The 15,489-nt window shown below is 38.2% G+C and overlaps 3 protein-coding genes and 1 long non-coding RNA gene across 5 annotated transcripts; all 4 read left to right on the top strand.

Annotated features, from left to right (window-relative positions):
* Positions 1–3,448: 3,448 nt before the first annotated feature.
* LOC137717408 (uncharacterized) lies at positions 3,449–6,696 on the top strand. Its single transcript, XM_068456772.2, has 9 exons — positions 3,449–3,718; positions 3,992–4,124; positions 4,553–4,633; positions 4,733–4,821; positions 4,957–5,031; positions 5,444–5,505; positions 5,616–5,672; positions 5,957–6,145; positions 6,302–6,696. The coding sequence occupies exons 2-9, from the start codon at positions 4,002–4,004 to the stop codon at positions 6,379–6,381; spliced, it is 756 nt and encodes a 251-aa protein (XP_068312873.2). The 5' UTR covers positions 3,449–3,718; positions 3,992–4,001; the 3' UTR covers positions 6,382–6,696.
* Positions 6,697–6,796: 100 nt separating this feature from the next.
* LOC148695387 (uncharacterized) lies at positions 6,797–7,331 on the top strand. Its single transcript, XR_015965629.1, has 2 exons — positions 6,797–6,897; positions 7,074–7,331. It is a non-coding gene; the product is annotated as an uncharacterized LOC148695387 (long non-coding RNA).
* A 1,002-nt stretch (positions 7,332–8,333) lies between these two features.
* On the top strand, positions 8,334–12,568 carry LOC137717848 (putative 26S proteasome non-ATPase regulatory subunit 3). Of its 2 annotated transcripts, XM_088699084.1 has the most exons (9): positions 8,334–8,511; positions 8,620–8,807; positions 8,912–9,055; positions 9,165–9,301; positions 9,480–9,534; positions 9,612–9,722; positions 10,067–10,306; positions 10,425–10,975; positions 12,145–12,568. In XM_088699084.1, the coding sequence occupies exons 1-8, from the start codon at positions 8,421–8,423 to the stop codon at positions 10,935–10,937; spliced, it is 1,479 nt and encodes a 492-aa protein (XP_088555210.1). In that variant the 5' UTR covers positions 8,334–8,420; the 3' UTR covers positions 10,938–10,975; positions 12,145–12,568. The 2 variants fall into 2 exon arrangements, with proteins under 2 accessions (XP_088555210.1, XP_068313436.1); XM_068457335.2 differs by lacking the exon at positions 12,145–12,568 and having other exon boundaries at positions 10,425–11,092.
* Positions 12,569–13,764: 1,196 nt separating this feature from the next.
* On the top strand, positions 13,765–15,440 carry LOC137717920 (expansin-A11-like). The gene is made up of 3 exons (XM_088699142.1): positions 13,765–14,088; positions 14,216–14,537; positions 14,844–15,440. The coding sequence occupies exons 1-3, from the start codon at positions 13,950–13,952 to the stop codon at positions 15,151–15,153; spliced, it is 771 nt and encodes a 256-aa protein (XP_088555268.1). The 5' UTR covers positions 13,765–13,949; the 3' UTR covers positions 15,154–15,440.
* Positions 15,441–15,489: the final 49 nt, after the last annotated feature.

The raw sequence follows: 15,489 nt of genomic DNA, 5'->3' as shown, positions 1-15,489 counted from the left end.
TTGAAAGTTTACAAAGAAGATGAAATCACAAAAATACGACATTGTAAATTGTGTTTTTTGTTCGTTGATGTGTTGAAAATTATGAGAGGCTCAACACTATATATGGGTCGGCCTCCACAAACCCTAAGGCTTTTATTCGTACTCAGCTGACCCAAAAGGTAAGATTGGGCGAGGGGAAATAGTAATTGATTGGAGACATAGACGGGGAAGGAATATTTTAGTAAAAAAAAAAAAAAAAAAAACAGCTTTTAAAAGTAACACTATATATGGGTCGGCCTCCACAAACCCTAAGGCTTTTATTCATACTTAGCTCAAAAGGTAAGATTGGGCGAGGGGAAGTAGTAATTGATTTGAGACATAAACAGGGAAGAAATATTTTAGCAAAAAAAAAAAAAAAAAAAAAAAAGCAGCTTTTAAAAGATCCAACTATGCTTTTTATTAAAATAGCTTTTAAAAGCAATCTACATGCTACTTTTAAAAGCTGATGTGTGATATCCCACATCGCTCAGGGGAGTGATCCTTAAATGTATATTCCCATCTCTACCTAGCACGAGGCCTTTTGGGAGCTCACTGGCTTCGGGTTCCGTAGGAACTCCGAAGTTAAGCGATAAGGGGGCTAGAGCAATCCCATGATGGGTGACCCACTGGGAAGTTGCTCGTGAGTTCCCAAAAACAAAACCGTGAGGGAATGGTAAGCCCAAAGCGGACAATATCGTGCTACGGTGGTGGAGCGGGCCGGGGAAGTGATTCGCCCTGGGCCGGGATGTGACAATTGGTATCAGAGCCTAATCCCTGACCGGAAATGTGCTGACGAGGACGTCGGGCGCCTAAGGGGGGTGGATTGTGATATCCCACATCGCCCAGGGGAGTGATCCTTAAATGTATATTCCCATCCCTACCTAGCACGAGGCCTTTTGGGAGCTTACTGGTTTCGGGTTCCGTAGGAACTCCGAAGTTAAGCGATAAGGGGGCTAGAGCAATCCCATGATGAGTGACCCACTGGGAAGTTGCTCGTGAGTTCCCAAAAACAAAACCGTGAGGGAATGGTAAGCCCAAAGCGGACAATATCGTGCTACGGTGGTGGAGCGGGCCCGGGAAGTGATCCGCCCCGGGCCGGGATGTGACATGATGTCTGGAGTATGTTGCTTTTAAAATAAGCAGAATATTTTACTTTTACCAAACACTTTTTTACTGCTTAACTTTCAAGCGAAGCAGTTATTAGGAAAAAAAAAAAAAAAGCAATACCAAACAGGACCTAAGACTTCTCACATGCATTTGAAAAAGAATACTACTAGACCTTAGTACCAAGTGACAAGTCTCTCTAAACTTACAATTAGGGCCAATGTAAAATTAATTGTCACAAATGTTCAAACTTTATGTATGCGTAACGAACATGATTAATTTTTAGAGGTATATACGTCAACAAAATACAATATCTATAGGGTAAAATAATAAATACTTGAAACTGATAAATACTTGGAAAATATGAAAATCGAGTTATGAGAAACAATTAAGAAAATAATTAAAGTTACACATATGCAATTCTATTGTATAAAATGGTAGAAAATAACCATTAACTTAACATGGAAAACTTGGACGAATTGAAAAAAAATAGAAGTTCAAAATCAAATTGAAAGTTTACAGAGAAGACGAAATCACAAAACTATGACATTGTAAATTGTGTTTTTTGTTCACTGATATTTGAAAATTATGAGAAGCTCAATACTATATATGGGCCGGCCTCCACAAACCCTAAGGGGGCGTTTGTTTGCCCTCACTAACTCGGACTGGACTGGACTGGACTAGCTATTAGTCCAATACTGTGTTTGTTCCATGCTGGGACTAACATTAATGAGACTAAAGGGGACTAGCATGGACAAAACCCTTCACTAAGAGGTCTTAGTGAAACCCCCCCAATAACCATGGGACTAGCTAAGACTATCCTCTATTTCTCGTCCTTGTCATGCTCAATGACCACTCCCGACAGACTCCTCGTCATCGCCGGTCACCTAGATCAATCATTAACTTCCCGACTCTCTTTCAGATCCATTTCACAACCAACTTTCATATAAAATATACCAAATTGAAGCTAGGAGTGACAAAATTACGATTTTACTTGAATCGAGGCCAAAATGTGGTCGAATGTGGCCGGAAAAATGGCCTAGAAGTCTCGGCCTGTTTGGGCTTCTTCAAATCCATGACAAATTCGAGCATGCAAAGCTAAGATCTCGGTCCAGGGATGGTGATGAATTTTTTGGCGGTGCTAACTTCATCCAATTTAGGGTTGGCCAAAAAACACATCGGGAAACCTGCAACTCGTAGGGAAAATTGGAGCCGTGAGGTTCCGTTCGAACAACGCATAGCTAGAGAGGGAGGGAGGACAGAGAAATAGAGAATGGAATCAATAAGGAGTTTGACCAGGAATGAGAAAGAGACATGAATTGAGAGGTCTGAGAGGAAAAAAAGAGGGAGAGGGTGGGACGATGAGAGAAGAGGAAAAGAGTGGGACGGAAATGGTAGGAAAAGATAGAGAAAAAGATAAGATCATAATAAAATATTAATAATTTATATATTAAATAAAATAATATTAGAATTTGTTATTATCCAGCTTCTTAGTCCAATACTGCACCAAACGCTTCACTAAGTTAGTCCAGTTTAGTCTAGTCTAAACCAGTCCAGCTTAGTCCTTTAAGCTAATCCAGTCCGAGATAGTCCGGCGCAACAAACGCCCCCTAAGGCTTTTATTCGTGCTCAGCAGGCCCAAAAGGTAAGATTGGGCGAGGGGAAGTAGTAACGGATTGGAGACATAGACGGGGAAGGAATATTTTAGTAAAAAAAAAGCAGCTTTTAAAAGACCCAACTATGCTTTTTATTAAAACAGCTTTTTAAAGCATTTTACATGTTGCTTTTAAAAGTTGTTGTCTGGAGTCTGTTGCTTTTAAAATAAGCAGAATATTTTACTTTTACCAAACTCTTTTTTACTGCTTAACTTTAAAGTGAAGCAGTTTTTAGTAAAAAAAAAAAAAGCAATACCAAATAGACTAAGTGACAAGTCTCTCTAAACTTACAAGTAGGGCCAATGTAACGACCAATTAATTGTCACAAATGTTCAAAATTTCTGTTTGCGTAACGAACATGACTAATTTTTAGGGTTATATACGTCAACAAAATACCATATCTACAAGGTAAAAAAATTAATACTTGAAACTCTGATAAATACTTGGAAAATATAATAATCGAGTTATGAGAAACAATTAAGAAAATAATTAAAGTTACACATATGCAATTCTATTGTATAAAATGGAAGAAAATAACCATCAATTTTACAGAATATTTAACATGGAAAACTTAGAAGAAATGAAAAAAAAAATAGAGGTTTAAAATCAAATTGAAAGTTTAAAGAGAAAGACGAAATCATAAAAATACGACATTGTAAAGTGTGTTTTTTATTCATTGATATTTGAAAATTATGAGAGGCTCAACACCGTATATGGGCCGGGCTCTACAAACCCCTTGAGGAAGTAGCAACTGATTGGAGACATAGACGGGGAAGGAAGTGAAGATCGTGGTTAGGGTAGTTTCGTGGAGACTATATAAACCAAGAGGCAACCCCGCGCTGCGGATTAGGGCGTAAAAGAAAAACGAAGCCGTAGAAGAGGGCTTTATTTTTGTGTGGAGCGCTTACTTATCCTTTTTTGAATCACCACCACCACCACCGGTATGTTCCCCTTCCTCTCTCCGTCCAGATCCAACCCTCCGTTTCCTTCTCTCCCCTCTCGATTCTGCATGTTCCGCCTCCTTAGCTTCTGTTTGGTTTCCGAGAATCTGTTTTCCGGAGAAATTTTTTGATTTTGTTGTTTGTGTTGAGCTGTGCGTTTGGGACCTGGTTTTGTTTTGTTTGTCCTGGAATTTGTATAGCGTGATTGTTTAATTTAAATTTTCTTTTGGTTTTTTTGGAGATGATTAATTCTGTGCTTTTAAAAAATTGTAGGGCGGAAGAGATGGATCGTTACCAGAGAGTGGAGAAGCCGAGAGTGGAGACGCCTATCGATGAGAACGAGATTAGGATTACCAGTCAGGGCAGGATGCGCAACTACATCACCTACGCCATGACCCTGCTTCAGGTCTCTCTCTCCCTCTCCTCTATTTTTTTTCTTCCATTTTTTGTGTTTAATTTCTGCTTTCGGATGCATAGAATTGAAAAAATAAAATTGAAAATAATGAAATTTTGTTGTGTATTATGATGAAACAAATTCAAACCATGATGTTAATCTTGTGTGTTTACCTGCTGCTGTTGATTTTCTGCTCGTATGCGATTATATGGTAGTATATAATGCGTATGGAAGTTGGAGAATGCGTAGGGATGAATGAATAAAGATTGAATAGAGATTTCGGATTTATGTTAGGTTTTGATAAACCTATATTACTTGATACAGCACCTTAGATTTTGCTTATCCAAGAGACTTCGGATGTAATTTAGGTTATTTTAGACCTATATTAGTTATTACAATACCTTAGGTTTTCTTTATCCGCTTGTGCCGCATCCTTGCAGGAAAAAGGATCGGATGAAGTTGTGTTCAAGGCCATGGGAAGAGCCATCAACAAGACTGTAACGATTGTGGAGTTAATCAAGGTTATGTGTCTTGTTCTGAATCGTTATATATTGTTTGTGAGATGTTTGTTTCCGTTCTTGGATTAGGCTGACAAGATATTCTTATTACTGTTGTTTCAGAGAAGAATTGTTGGTCTTCATCAGAACACTACAATTGGTTCCACAGACATAACTGATATCTATGAACCTCTTGAGGAAGGCCTTGATACGTAAGCCTAGTTTAAACTTTAAACCGTATTTTGAACACCTCTGATTTGTTGCAGTACCTCATGAGGGGTACTATTTTTTTGGCCTTGTCTGTTATTGGTGACTTTATACCTCGTGTTGTCCTGTTTTTGTCACAGTCTGGAGACAACAAGGCATGTGTCAATGATTGTGATAACTCTCTCAAAGAAGGAAATAAATCAATCCTCCATCGGGTGAGTTTCTACTAGTTACCTTTTTCTTGTTTGAAATATAACCTGAGGGTGTAGTCAAGTTGTCTTAGCGTATGTAGAATCTCTTCCTGACAATATATGGAACCATATTACTCAAAGGAGTGGAGGATCTCCTATAACTCTGGTTATTTATAAATTGTGTATCTAATACATGTATAAACAATTTACATTGGTTATTAGCATTATGGATTGCTGAGTCACACATTAAGATATGTAAGAACCTTCTTTACAAATTAGGCTAAGAAATTCTAGGAGAATAGTTGTATATGTTGTTACGGTCTGCAAGTATAAGTTGCTTGCTTTCATGTCGAAAATGAAACTCTGGTACTAATTATGTTCCGTTGTTCCTTTTCCGTTGTTCATATTAACATTTGTGAACTACTGCTACCATCAGGTATCAGCCCCCTTTACCTGCTGAGCTTGTGAAGGCATCAACGGAGATTGATTATGAAGGAGGTACTACCATTTTACTAACCACATTCATTTAATTAGCAATTGTCTTCTTCCCTCCCCCCTCCTCCTCTAGTATTACTCTACATTTTGTTGAACATTTCTGTTCTCTGCAGAGGGCACAACAAATGGTCGTGGACGTGGACGTGGCAGAGGAAGGGGAAGGTTCAGAGGTAGCCTGTTAGAATGTTTCCACACTTTTACTTGCCTTTTTCTATAATTTTCTCCAATTAATTCTGCTGGCACTTTAATGGTTTCCTTTACCAATTTCAACCCTGTATACCTTAATATAGATACGTTCTAAAATGATTTGAGTAATTGTGATTCAAGAATGTTGTGATGGTTTTAGGTGTCTTGATTGGTGGACAGTATTATATCCTGAATGGTAGCTAGTTTTCGATTTAAAACAGGCATTTGAAGTGTTTTAATGGTTAAATTGTTTTGATAATAATTGTAGGGAATGGCTTTGTCTCAACTGAATATGACGATGGAGGTTACGACCAGAGTCAGGGCAACTTTAGGGGTAGGGGCCGTGGGAGAGGACGTGGTTTCCGAGGCCGTGGAAGAGGAGGGTACAATGGTCCCCAGTACGATGCTCAGCAAGATGGAGGATACATTGAAGAAGCACCTGCTCAAGGTGGCCGTGGTATGTATATCTCCTTTTTTCCCCTTGTATATAGCCACACGAGAATAATGTGTGCATGCCCGGATTCTTTTGCTTGATTGACTTCCATGGGCAGCCCTGATGCAGCCAACCGAAAATTGTTTATGCGTTGGTTCTCAATACAATATTGGTGTGCAGGTCGTGGCCGTGGGAGGGGAGGGTTTCGTGGAAGGGGACGTGGCTATAGGTCAAATGGGCCGATCCAGGCAGCTGCTTGATGTGCGATACGAGCGTCATTGGAACATCATACAAAAAATGGCCAGTGTCAAGTAATGGACGCCTTATCTTATCAAACATCTATGTTTACAAGTTTCCGTATTTTCCGTGTCGTTTATTATTATCCGTGGTATGGCAGACTTCTAATGTTAACTGTACGGCATGATCCCTGTAGATTTAGTTTAGAGTTCCATGAGGGAATCCCTCCGTTTTGTCGTGTAGATTTTAGGTGAGATGTTTGAACAGTTGTAATTTTCCATCTGGATTGATAAGCGTATTCTTTTATTTTAATGTTGCCAAAGTTTTTTGTGTCAGAATTATCTCCCCTCCCCTCCTCTTCCTCCTCTTTCATTTTTTGGCTTTGCAAGAACAGTATAATGCATGTTTGTGGTGCTTTTAAGATGATGAGTGTATTTTTAACTGTGAAGATTTGTTGGGTGCGGGTTTGGGTACCGGTTTGTATACAAAACGTATGGTTTGGGGCCTCAATAAATGGTATGATAACCTCGCCTCACCAGGTATTGTAATATTTTCCTTAATTCACATGTAGAAGATTTCTTTAAATTTAATATTTTCTCATATTTTATGAATTATTCAGCTTAATTGGTTTTTCGAGTTTTTGACTAAATATATTGCCTGTGCTACAAAACTCTCTGACCGTAGCATACAAAAATTCATTTGGTAACGTGTGCAGGCTAAATCGCGATTGTGGTTTGGAACATAGGTTGGATCGTGTTTTGAACCCAAAACCGAATCAACCCAGCCTGCGCGCATCCCTGTATCTAATGATATTTCTCTTAGTTACTAAGTGAAAGGTTTTGGGATTACCTCAATTGCGACGTAGTTTAATATTCTTCTCCTAGAATTTGAGTAAAATATCATTGTATCAGAATAAAAATTTGTATAAAGAATTATTTTCAAAAGTGTAATATAAATGTATTTTTCTTTCTAAGTATAAAAATTTGAAGTGAACAATGAAAATTTTATAGTAGCAATAACATTTTTTTTTTCCTATTTTGTTTCTTCAATTTTTAATGGCGATATTTTGGTTCCTCTCACCTGATGACTGAAATTTGACTTGAAGAGAAATAAAACTTGCAAAAAGAGTTTTAAAAGGTTATAAATTCAAAAAATTTAAAGGAGTTTTATAGACTTTATTTGTATTTTAGGTGAATTCATTCAAAATGGGCTGATTCCTTAAAACCTTAAAAAAAAAAAAAACACTATAAATTCCATCAAATCCTTCACTTTAAATACTTTAAGATCAAATTCTAACCCTATGTTTGGATGAGAGAAATAACTTAGCATTTGGATCAAAGTCAAAATTTATAAATTAACGTGTATCAATTCCCTTATTTGAATTCATAAACATAAAAATTTAGAATTTTCGCGTGGAAAAAAAGCTTGGAATTTATGATCTCCAATTTCTAAGTTTAAATTCAATGTATATAAGTGTCATTTCTTAATTTCTATGATTGAGAGTTTAATAATAAAAAATTTCGTATTCAATTCATTTGTTCCAAACACGGAAATTCACAAATTCTAGAAATAAAATCTCGGTATTTCAATTTCCATCATTTTAAAACTATTTAGTAATCTTAAATTTCTTCATCCAAATATAATATAATTAAATTTTTATAAATTACTTCAAAATCTTGAATAAATACATGCAGATTTCTATGAAGTTTTATAAAATTTTAAAATCTTTATTAAATAGTTAATACTCATAAATTCTACTTTGATTGATTTAAAATAGAGAGTTTTAACGAAAAGCCCACAGTATTGTTCACTTTAACGAAAAACCACATTTTTACACTAAAAAATCAAACTTGATACTATTTACTTTACCTTTTATTTTATCCTTATCATTAAAACTCAAAGTTTTCAAAACATTTTCATTAGTTTTTTTTTTTTTAAATATTGATAAATGCCACAGAATTTGTAAACTCTTTTAAAATCCTATAAACTGCCTGCAACCAAGAGAAAAAGCAGGTGCTGCAAAAATTCTGGTAGGTAGGTGTTATTGAATGAGAACGAAGAGATGAGTACTCAAGACGTGCAGATGAAAGACGACGAATCCCAATCCCAATCCAAACCCTCTTTCCATTCGGATTCAGCTTCCACTCTGCAGCGTAAGCTTCAAAATCTCTGTCTCAGATTTCTTCCAACTTCTAGGGTTTTCGTTTCCTCATCAGTTGCATATCTAATTCTGAAATTTGGGGCTTTTCCTAACAACGTAGATTTGAAGGAGGCGGCGTCGTTTATTGAGGCCGCTTCCTCCACCAAAGAGGTCCGCAGAATATCCCGCGCCGTCCGCCTCACGGTTGCGCTCCGCCGCAAGCTCACAGCCGCCGTGCTCTCTGCATTTCTCGATTTCGCTCTTCTTCCCGGTTCTGAAGCACACCAGCATTTGTCTGCCCACCTTAAGGTGTTTGAATAATCGAACAATGTTTATTTACTGTTACATTAATTTCAGTCAATGTTCTTGTTTGAATTCGTGCAAATTATTGTGTTTGAATTTGTACTGTGCAGAATGATAATCATGACATGGAAGTTGACAATGATGCTGCAGCTTCTGCTGTTCAAGCTCCGGCAAAGCACGCGTTGCCCGAGCTCGAAATCTACTGTTACTTGCTTGTGATTCTTTTTCTGATTGATCAGAAAAGATTCGATGAGGTTGATTCGATAACTCTGCTATTCTTATTGGATTGATTTCTCCATTGTCTGTGTTGAGTTGTCCCAATTTTGAAAACTTTCTTTTCTTTTCCATGCGTCATTCTTTCAGGCGAAAGCGTGTTCCTCAGCTAGTATTGCTCGAATTAAGAGTTTCAATAGAAGAACCGTCGATGTACTAGCATCCAGATTGTACTTTTATTACTCGTTTTGCTATGAGCTGACCGGAAATCTTGCTGAAATTCGGGGGTAAGCTGTTAATTGACCCAATATGTCTCTTTTGTTTGCAACTTTTACGTTTAACCTCTCGCTACATATGTTCTTATGCATGCTTGTACACATTTAATACATGAAAGGAACCCTGAGGACACTGGTTGCTCTGTCGGATTGTAGTATCTGCTCTAATTTCATTGCATCTGTTTTTTAGCAACCTCCTTGCGCTGCATCGCATTGCCACATTGCGTCATGATGAGTTGGGTCAGGTGAGTGTCCAAGGGAATTACAGTTTGTTTTGTATTTGGGACGTTAGAACTTAAAACTATATGGTTATGTTATGCAGGAAACACTTCTCAACCTGTTGCTTCGAAACTATCTCCATTATAACCTGTATGACCAGGCAGAGAAGCTAAGGTCTAAGGCACCACGATTTGAAGCACATTCAAACCAACAGGTACAGTAATCTCTTTCCAGATTATATAACTAGAGTCCAGTTTTATAAATCTAGAGTCTCGGGAGTTATCCATTTTTTCCCTGTTGGAGCTTTGCATTCCTTAAGAACTTGCAACTGCATTTTGAGCTTTGTTTCCCCCCCTGAAACTTTGTTTACATTTCTCATGGGTTTTTTTTTCTTAAACCTTTTCAAGACTCAATATTCGAGTCGTACACTTCACCAGCTTTCTGGTGATATGTGCCTAATGGTGTCCATCAATGCTTGTCAACGTTCTTTACCAGAATTGGACATCGTGTTTGAAGTGTCTAAATTGCGAATTTCTAAGACAATTGTTTTATATGCAGTTTTGCCGTTATCTCTTCTACCTTGGAAAGATTCGGACAATACAATTGGAATATACAGATGCAAAAGAGTCTCTCTTGCAGGCTGCTCGTAAAGCCCCTCTTGCAGCCCAAGGTTTCCGAATTCAATGTAACAAATGGGCTGTCTTGGTTCGCCTGCTGCTTGGGGAAATACCAGAGAGGATCATCTTTATGCAGAAAGGAATGGAAAAAGCTTTGAGGCCATACTTTGAACTTACAAATGTGAGTCTACATTCTCATGACTGTTAATCGTCTTGCCTAAATGATGTCTGACTACTTGCTTAAATATCAACTGATAAATGTTATCTCCTTTTCTTTTTCAAATTGTTGGCATTGTCAGGCTGTTCGAATCGGTGATTTAGAACTATTCAGAAATGTTGCATCAAAGTTTGCTGGCACTTTCGGTACGGATCAAACCCACAATTTAATTGTTCGGCTGCGACATAATGTCATCAGGACCGGATTGCGGAATATCAGCATCTCTTATTCGCGCATCTCGCTTGCTGATGTTGCCGAGAAGTTAAGATTGGTTTCAGGAAACCCAATTGCGGATGCTGAGAGCATCGTGGCCAAGGCTATCCGCGACGGCGCCATTGAGGCCTCGTTAGATCATGCAAATGGGTGGATGGTGTCCAAGGAAACTGGAGACATTTACTCTACTAATGAGCCTCAGGCTGCTTTCAACTCCAGGATTGCCTTTTGTCTCAACATGCACAACGAAGCAGTTCGGGCCCTGCGGTTTCCTCCAAATCCACACAAGGAGAAAGAGAGTGCTGAGAGGAGAGAGAGGCAACAACAGGAGCAAGAGCTTGCCAACCATATTGCAGAGGACGACGACGACGACGATTTTTAATGCGAACTGTTCCTTAAGTGGTTCATGATTCTAGACAGGTAGTTCCTCCTTTTCATTTAGACACCCGGTATTAACCTCGAATTGTAACTGTTATCAGTTGTTATGTTAAATACTTATTCCTACATTTTAAAATCTCAAATCTTCCCTTTGATGCATGCTAGCCCCCAATTCCAAATCACGAATTGCGAAATACACCAAAGAGCGTGTTTCGCGTTTATCACATTACAACTAGTTATTATCCTTTATCCTATAGTCCGATGATTTAAGCTCGTTTGGAAGTGTTTTTAAAATGAATGAAAGTGCTTTTAGATAAAATGTTTTTGGGTTTCAAAAGCACTTGAAATAGTTCTTACAATAAGCACTACTTATGTGCTTCTTGCAAGAAGCACTTTTAAGTGCTTTTTCATGATGCACTTGCATTTTAAGTAAGGATTGATTTTAATTACATTTTCAATAAAAGCGATTTCAGTCATTTTAAAAGTACTTGCAAACGAGCTTTTAGATGTTAAATATTGGTCATTGTAACTTTGACTAAGAATATAACAACTAAAAAACCCCAGAATAATAGAGTTTACATGTACTTAAACAACCACATATTCTTTTGATTCACGACTGATCTAATTTCAATTACGTAATCAGAAGTGTAAAAACCTTCACAAAACCTATCAACTCTCTAAAAGTCAAAAACAAGTTCTCTCTAGTTTCCCAAGTTTGCACACACTCTTGCCGCCAGCCCTAGCCTGCCGGTGGCTACCCTTGTCCAATCTCCTTGCCATCCTCTTTTCCTCCTTCTCCTGTTCCCCTTCTCTTTTTTTCAACTTCCCTGAGTTTTATCTCTATTTCTTTGAGCCCTGTCTCAAATTTTCCCACGAGTTTATCTCACTTTTGGGCTTCATGTCCCTTCTCTTCTTCCCTCCCTCTCCTTTGGCTGTTTCTTTCCAAATCCAAAACTGCATTTTCCCTTACTTTTTCACCTTGTCTCCCTTCCACATAATCCATCCCTAACCCGTCTTATGTTCTGATATGCGCACTCTAGGCCATATATGATTTCTAGATTTATTTCCCTCCTTTATTTTCCCTACCCCAACCGGCATGCCGGATGTCCCTTGAGGCCAAGTGTTTTGCTGCGGCCAAACTAAGGGTATTTTGCATACCCCTTTAGCCTCACCTTCTATCCATGTGTTATTGTGTTTGTATATATTTGCAGGGATTAGTAGATGAGATTTGGATCTGGTCACTATCTCTTGGTTCTGGGTTTTTGGTGAAAAAATCTGGATGTGGTGTGCTTTTGGTTGCGGGTTTGGTACTTTTGTGATGCAAAGTCTTGGTCGATTTCACCACTCAATCATTTTCTCTAGTATCTGTGTCAAGTAGCTGTTGACAAGACTTTCATAGTGGTGACGGCGGCTGACGCAACTTTCTAAGGTCATAGATTAGGGAGGTTTTAGCTTCTGCTTATTTAATTGGGCTGAAATTTTATGTATTTGTTTTTCCCCAATGTATCAAGATTATTTTGCCTTCATATATGTTGACATGTAACCTTCTTTCGGATTAATGAAAATTACTTTTCAGACAAAATGGAAAAAAACACAGAAGCGTACAGTGTGAATATAGGATCACAGTTTCCTTAATGGCGTGTACTATCATGTGCAAGATTTGAGCAGCTGACTTTGAATCATTTAAGCAACAACTGAACAACTTGAACAACTCCTAACCATCACACTCAAACGACCTTCTGATTTATTTAAGGTATACAATGTCGTTTGCTTTACGTAAAACGTCCTGAGATTGCGCCAGGAAACTTTATGGTTTTTCCTCCTCCTTTTTTTTTCTGAGTTTTTATTTGTCAAACAAGCAAATGGGTCTCAGAACTTAATTTGGTTTTGGGGACTTCATGTGATATTGTCAAATTATTTCTTATATTCTATTGTATGGGAGCCTTCTAGATCTCAGTAGCGTATCTCAGTAGCGGTGCTTAATAAACTATATTACGAGTCGATGGACTCTCTCTCTCTCAAAAATGCTCGACGGTGCTGCATTACGATTCACGTGGCAACTGTCATGAAAATACTTGTACGATCAATACCAAAACTTCATTCCCAAAATTTCAAATTCATTTGTTTTTTTTTTCTTTAAACAAAGCAACGTGGTTATATCTGCGTGACGAATTCAGGAATTTTTCTTTTCTTCATAGGCCAAATATAAAAAAAGAAGTTTATAAGTTATTTTTTACAACACAATTGTCTTATTAGTTAGTGAAGGAATCTTAACGATCATCGCACATAGAAGATTGAAGAAAGAAGTTGCGATAAAATAATTTAGGAATATACAATCTATTATATTAAATGAAGGATATAGTTGATGGTTTCGTGTAAAAAGGGCATATACAATCTATTATATTAAAATATTCTTCTTAGGAATATACAACTAAGGAAAGTGTAGTGTGTAATGTGAAAAAGGGGTCATGTGTAATGCAAGAAAGAAGAACGATGCCATATCATATAAGGTCAAGCCTCAAGGAAGTAGCATGTAAAGTTGTGTACTACGATACGACCCTGAAATATATAAGTTCCAATCATACAAAAACACATTAAATATTTGCCCATTTTATCTTCAAATAGCAACAACCTGCAACTTGGATTTCTGCATTTTGATTATTCCCGGCTTTTCTGTTGGCCAAGAGCATGTGGAGTGGAGGTGGGAGCGAGAGAGAACGTGGAAATAATTGCTGAACAATTCAGACTTTGCAGAGAGACAGAGAGATGGATAATTCAATTTATTATTTAATTAATAACTTAATTAATACACCAAATTAATCATATACATTCAATCCGGCTGCAGAGATTCCATGTGAGGTGGTTGCATGGGCATCACCGAGTCGATCTGCTCTCTTATTTATACTTTGGAAATTCCCGATTAATGTAAATACACTCCCAAATACCAATCCGCCCCCCTCTCTCTCTCTCCCCCCTCTACTATCTCTCTCTCTCTCTCTCTCTCTCTCTCTCAACAATGGCGAAGCTCATTTTTCCATTAGCAATCTTTCTTGGAGTATGTAGTCTCTCGACATATGTCACTGCATTCACAGCATCTGCCTGGAGTAGAGGTCATGCCACATTCTATGGAGGCAGTGATGCCTCTGGAACTATGGGTACGTACGTAGTTGTTTTTCTTCTGCGTTTATGCGGAAGTGCTTTCCTTACTAATATATTATTATGATTAACCGAACCCTTGACCTGTCCTAATTCTAACATGTTACGGGTTTTTATGCACTGCAGGGGGAGCTTGTGGATATGGCAACCTGTATTCCACCAGGTACGGGACTAGGACGGCGGCTTTAAGTACCGCCCTGTTTAACGACGGAGCTTCATGTGGACAATGCTACAAGATCATATGCGACTTCAAAACAGATTCTAGATGGTGCGTAAAAGGAAGGTCCGTGACAATTACTGCAACAAACTTTTGTCCTCCCAATTTAGATCTTCCAAACGACAATGGAGGATGGTGCAACCCACCCCTTCAGCATTTCGACATGGCTCAGCCTGCCTGGGAAAAGATCGGGATTTACAGGGGTGGCATCATCCCTGTCTTGTTCCAAAGGTAACTTTAATTAGCCCGAAAACTAAACTTTAATCGTTGAATTAGTTCGAATTCGATCATTAATTTCTAATCCAAGGTTGATATGTTATCGATATGGTGTTAATATTATTGTAGCTAACATTATGTATCAAACATGTTATTGACCATACCGATACAATGTCAACGACAACCTATCGACATGTTATCGACACGTAGATATTCGACAACTTCAACGCGTTCATCTTCTCCTGCACAAAGAATTTTTGTATTGAACCCTTTGCGTAGTGTACTACATATATTTATGGGATTTGGATCGTGTGTGTGCAGGGTACCATGCAAGAAGAGGGGCGGTGTGAGATTCACAATAAATGGGAGAAACTACTTTGAGCTTGTGCTGATCACCAATGTCGGAGGAGCCGGATCTATCCAATCTGCTTACATTAAAGGATCCAACACTGGCTGGATTGTAATGTCCAGGAATTGGGGAGCAAACTGGCAGTCCAACGCCTACCTCAACGGCCAATCTCTGTCGTTCAGACTCACCACAACCGACGGCGAAACTCAACTGTTTAACAACATTGTTCCCGCCAACTGGGGATTTGGCCAAACGTTCGCCAGCGAAGTACAGTTTTCATAAATAATCCGGTGTTGTTGGTTTAATGAATTCAAGTGGCTGCTTTCACGGTTCTGGGTTAATCAACGGCAGAGGCGTGCTTACGTTATTTTTAAGAGGCAGCCCGCCACATTTTTTGGGCTTATCAAATTACGTGGTTATATATTGTCATTTTTTATACCCAGAAAGTATAGTGCTCGATCCCAAAACAACATCTGTGTTGTACCGTTTCAATAAGAAGCGCCGTCAAAGATGCAGCTTCAAACATGTAGAAATATATGCCTTTTACTACAAAAATTATAATAATCATATATTCTTGTAATATGATTTTTTTTTTTTTTTTGTGTCGATTGTAATATG

The sequence above is a fragment of the Pyrus communis genome, chromosome 8, assembly GCF_041283825.1.
Source record: "Pyrus communis isolate YQ-2024b chromosome 8, ASM4128382v1, whole genome shotgun sequence".
NCBI lineage: Eukaryota > Viridiplantae > Streptophyta > Magnoliopsida > Rosales > Rosaceae > Pyrus > Pyrus communis.
Note: the sequence above shows the minus strand (reverse complement) of the source record. Positions and strands in the feature narration are given on the sequence as shown.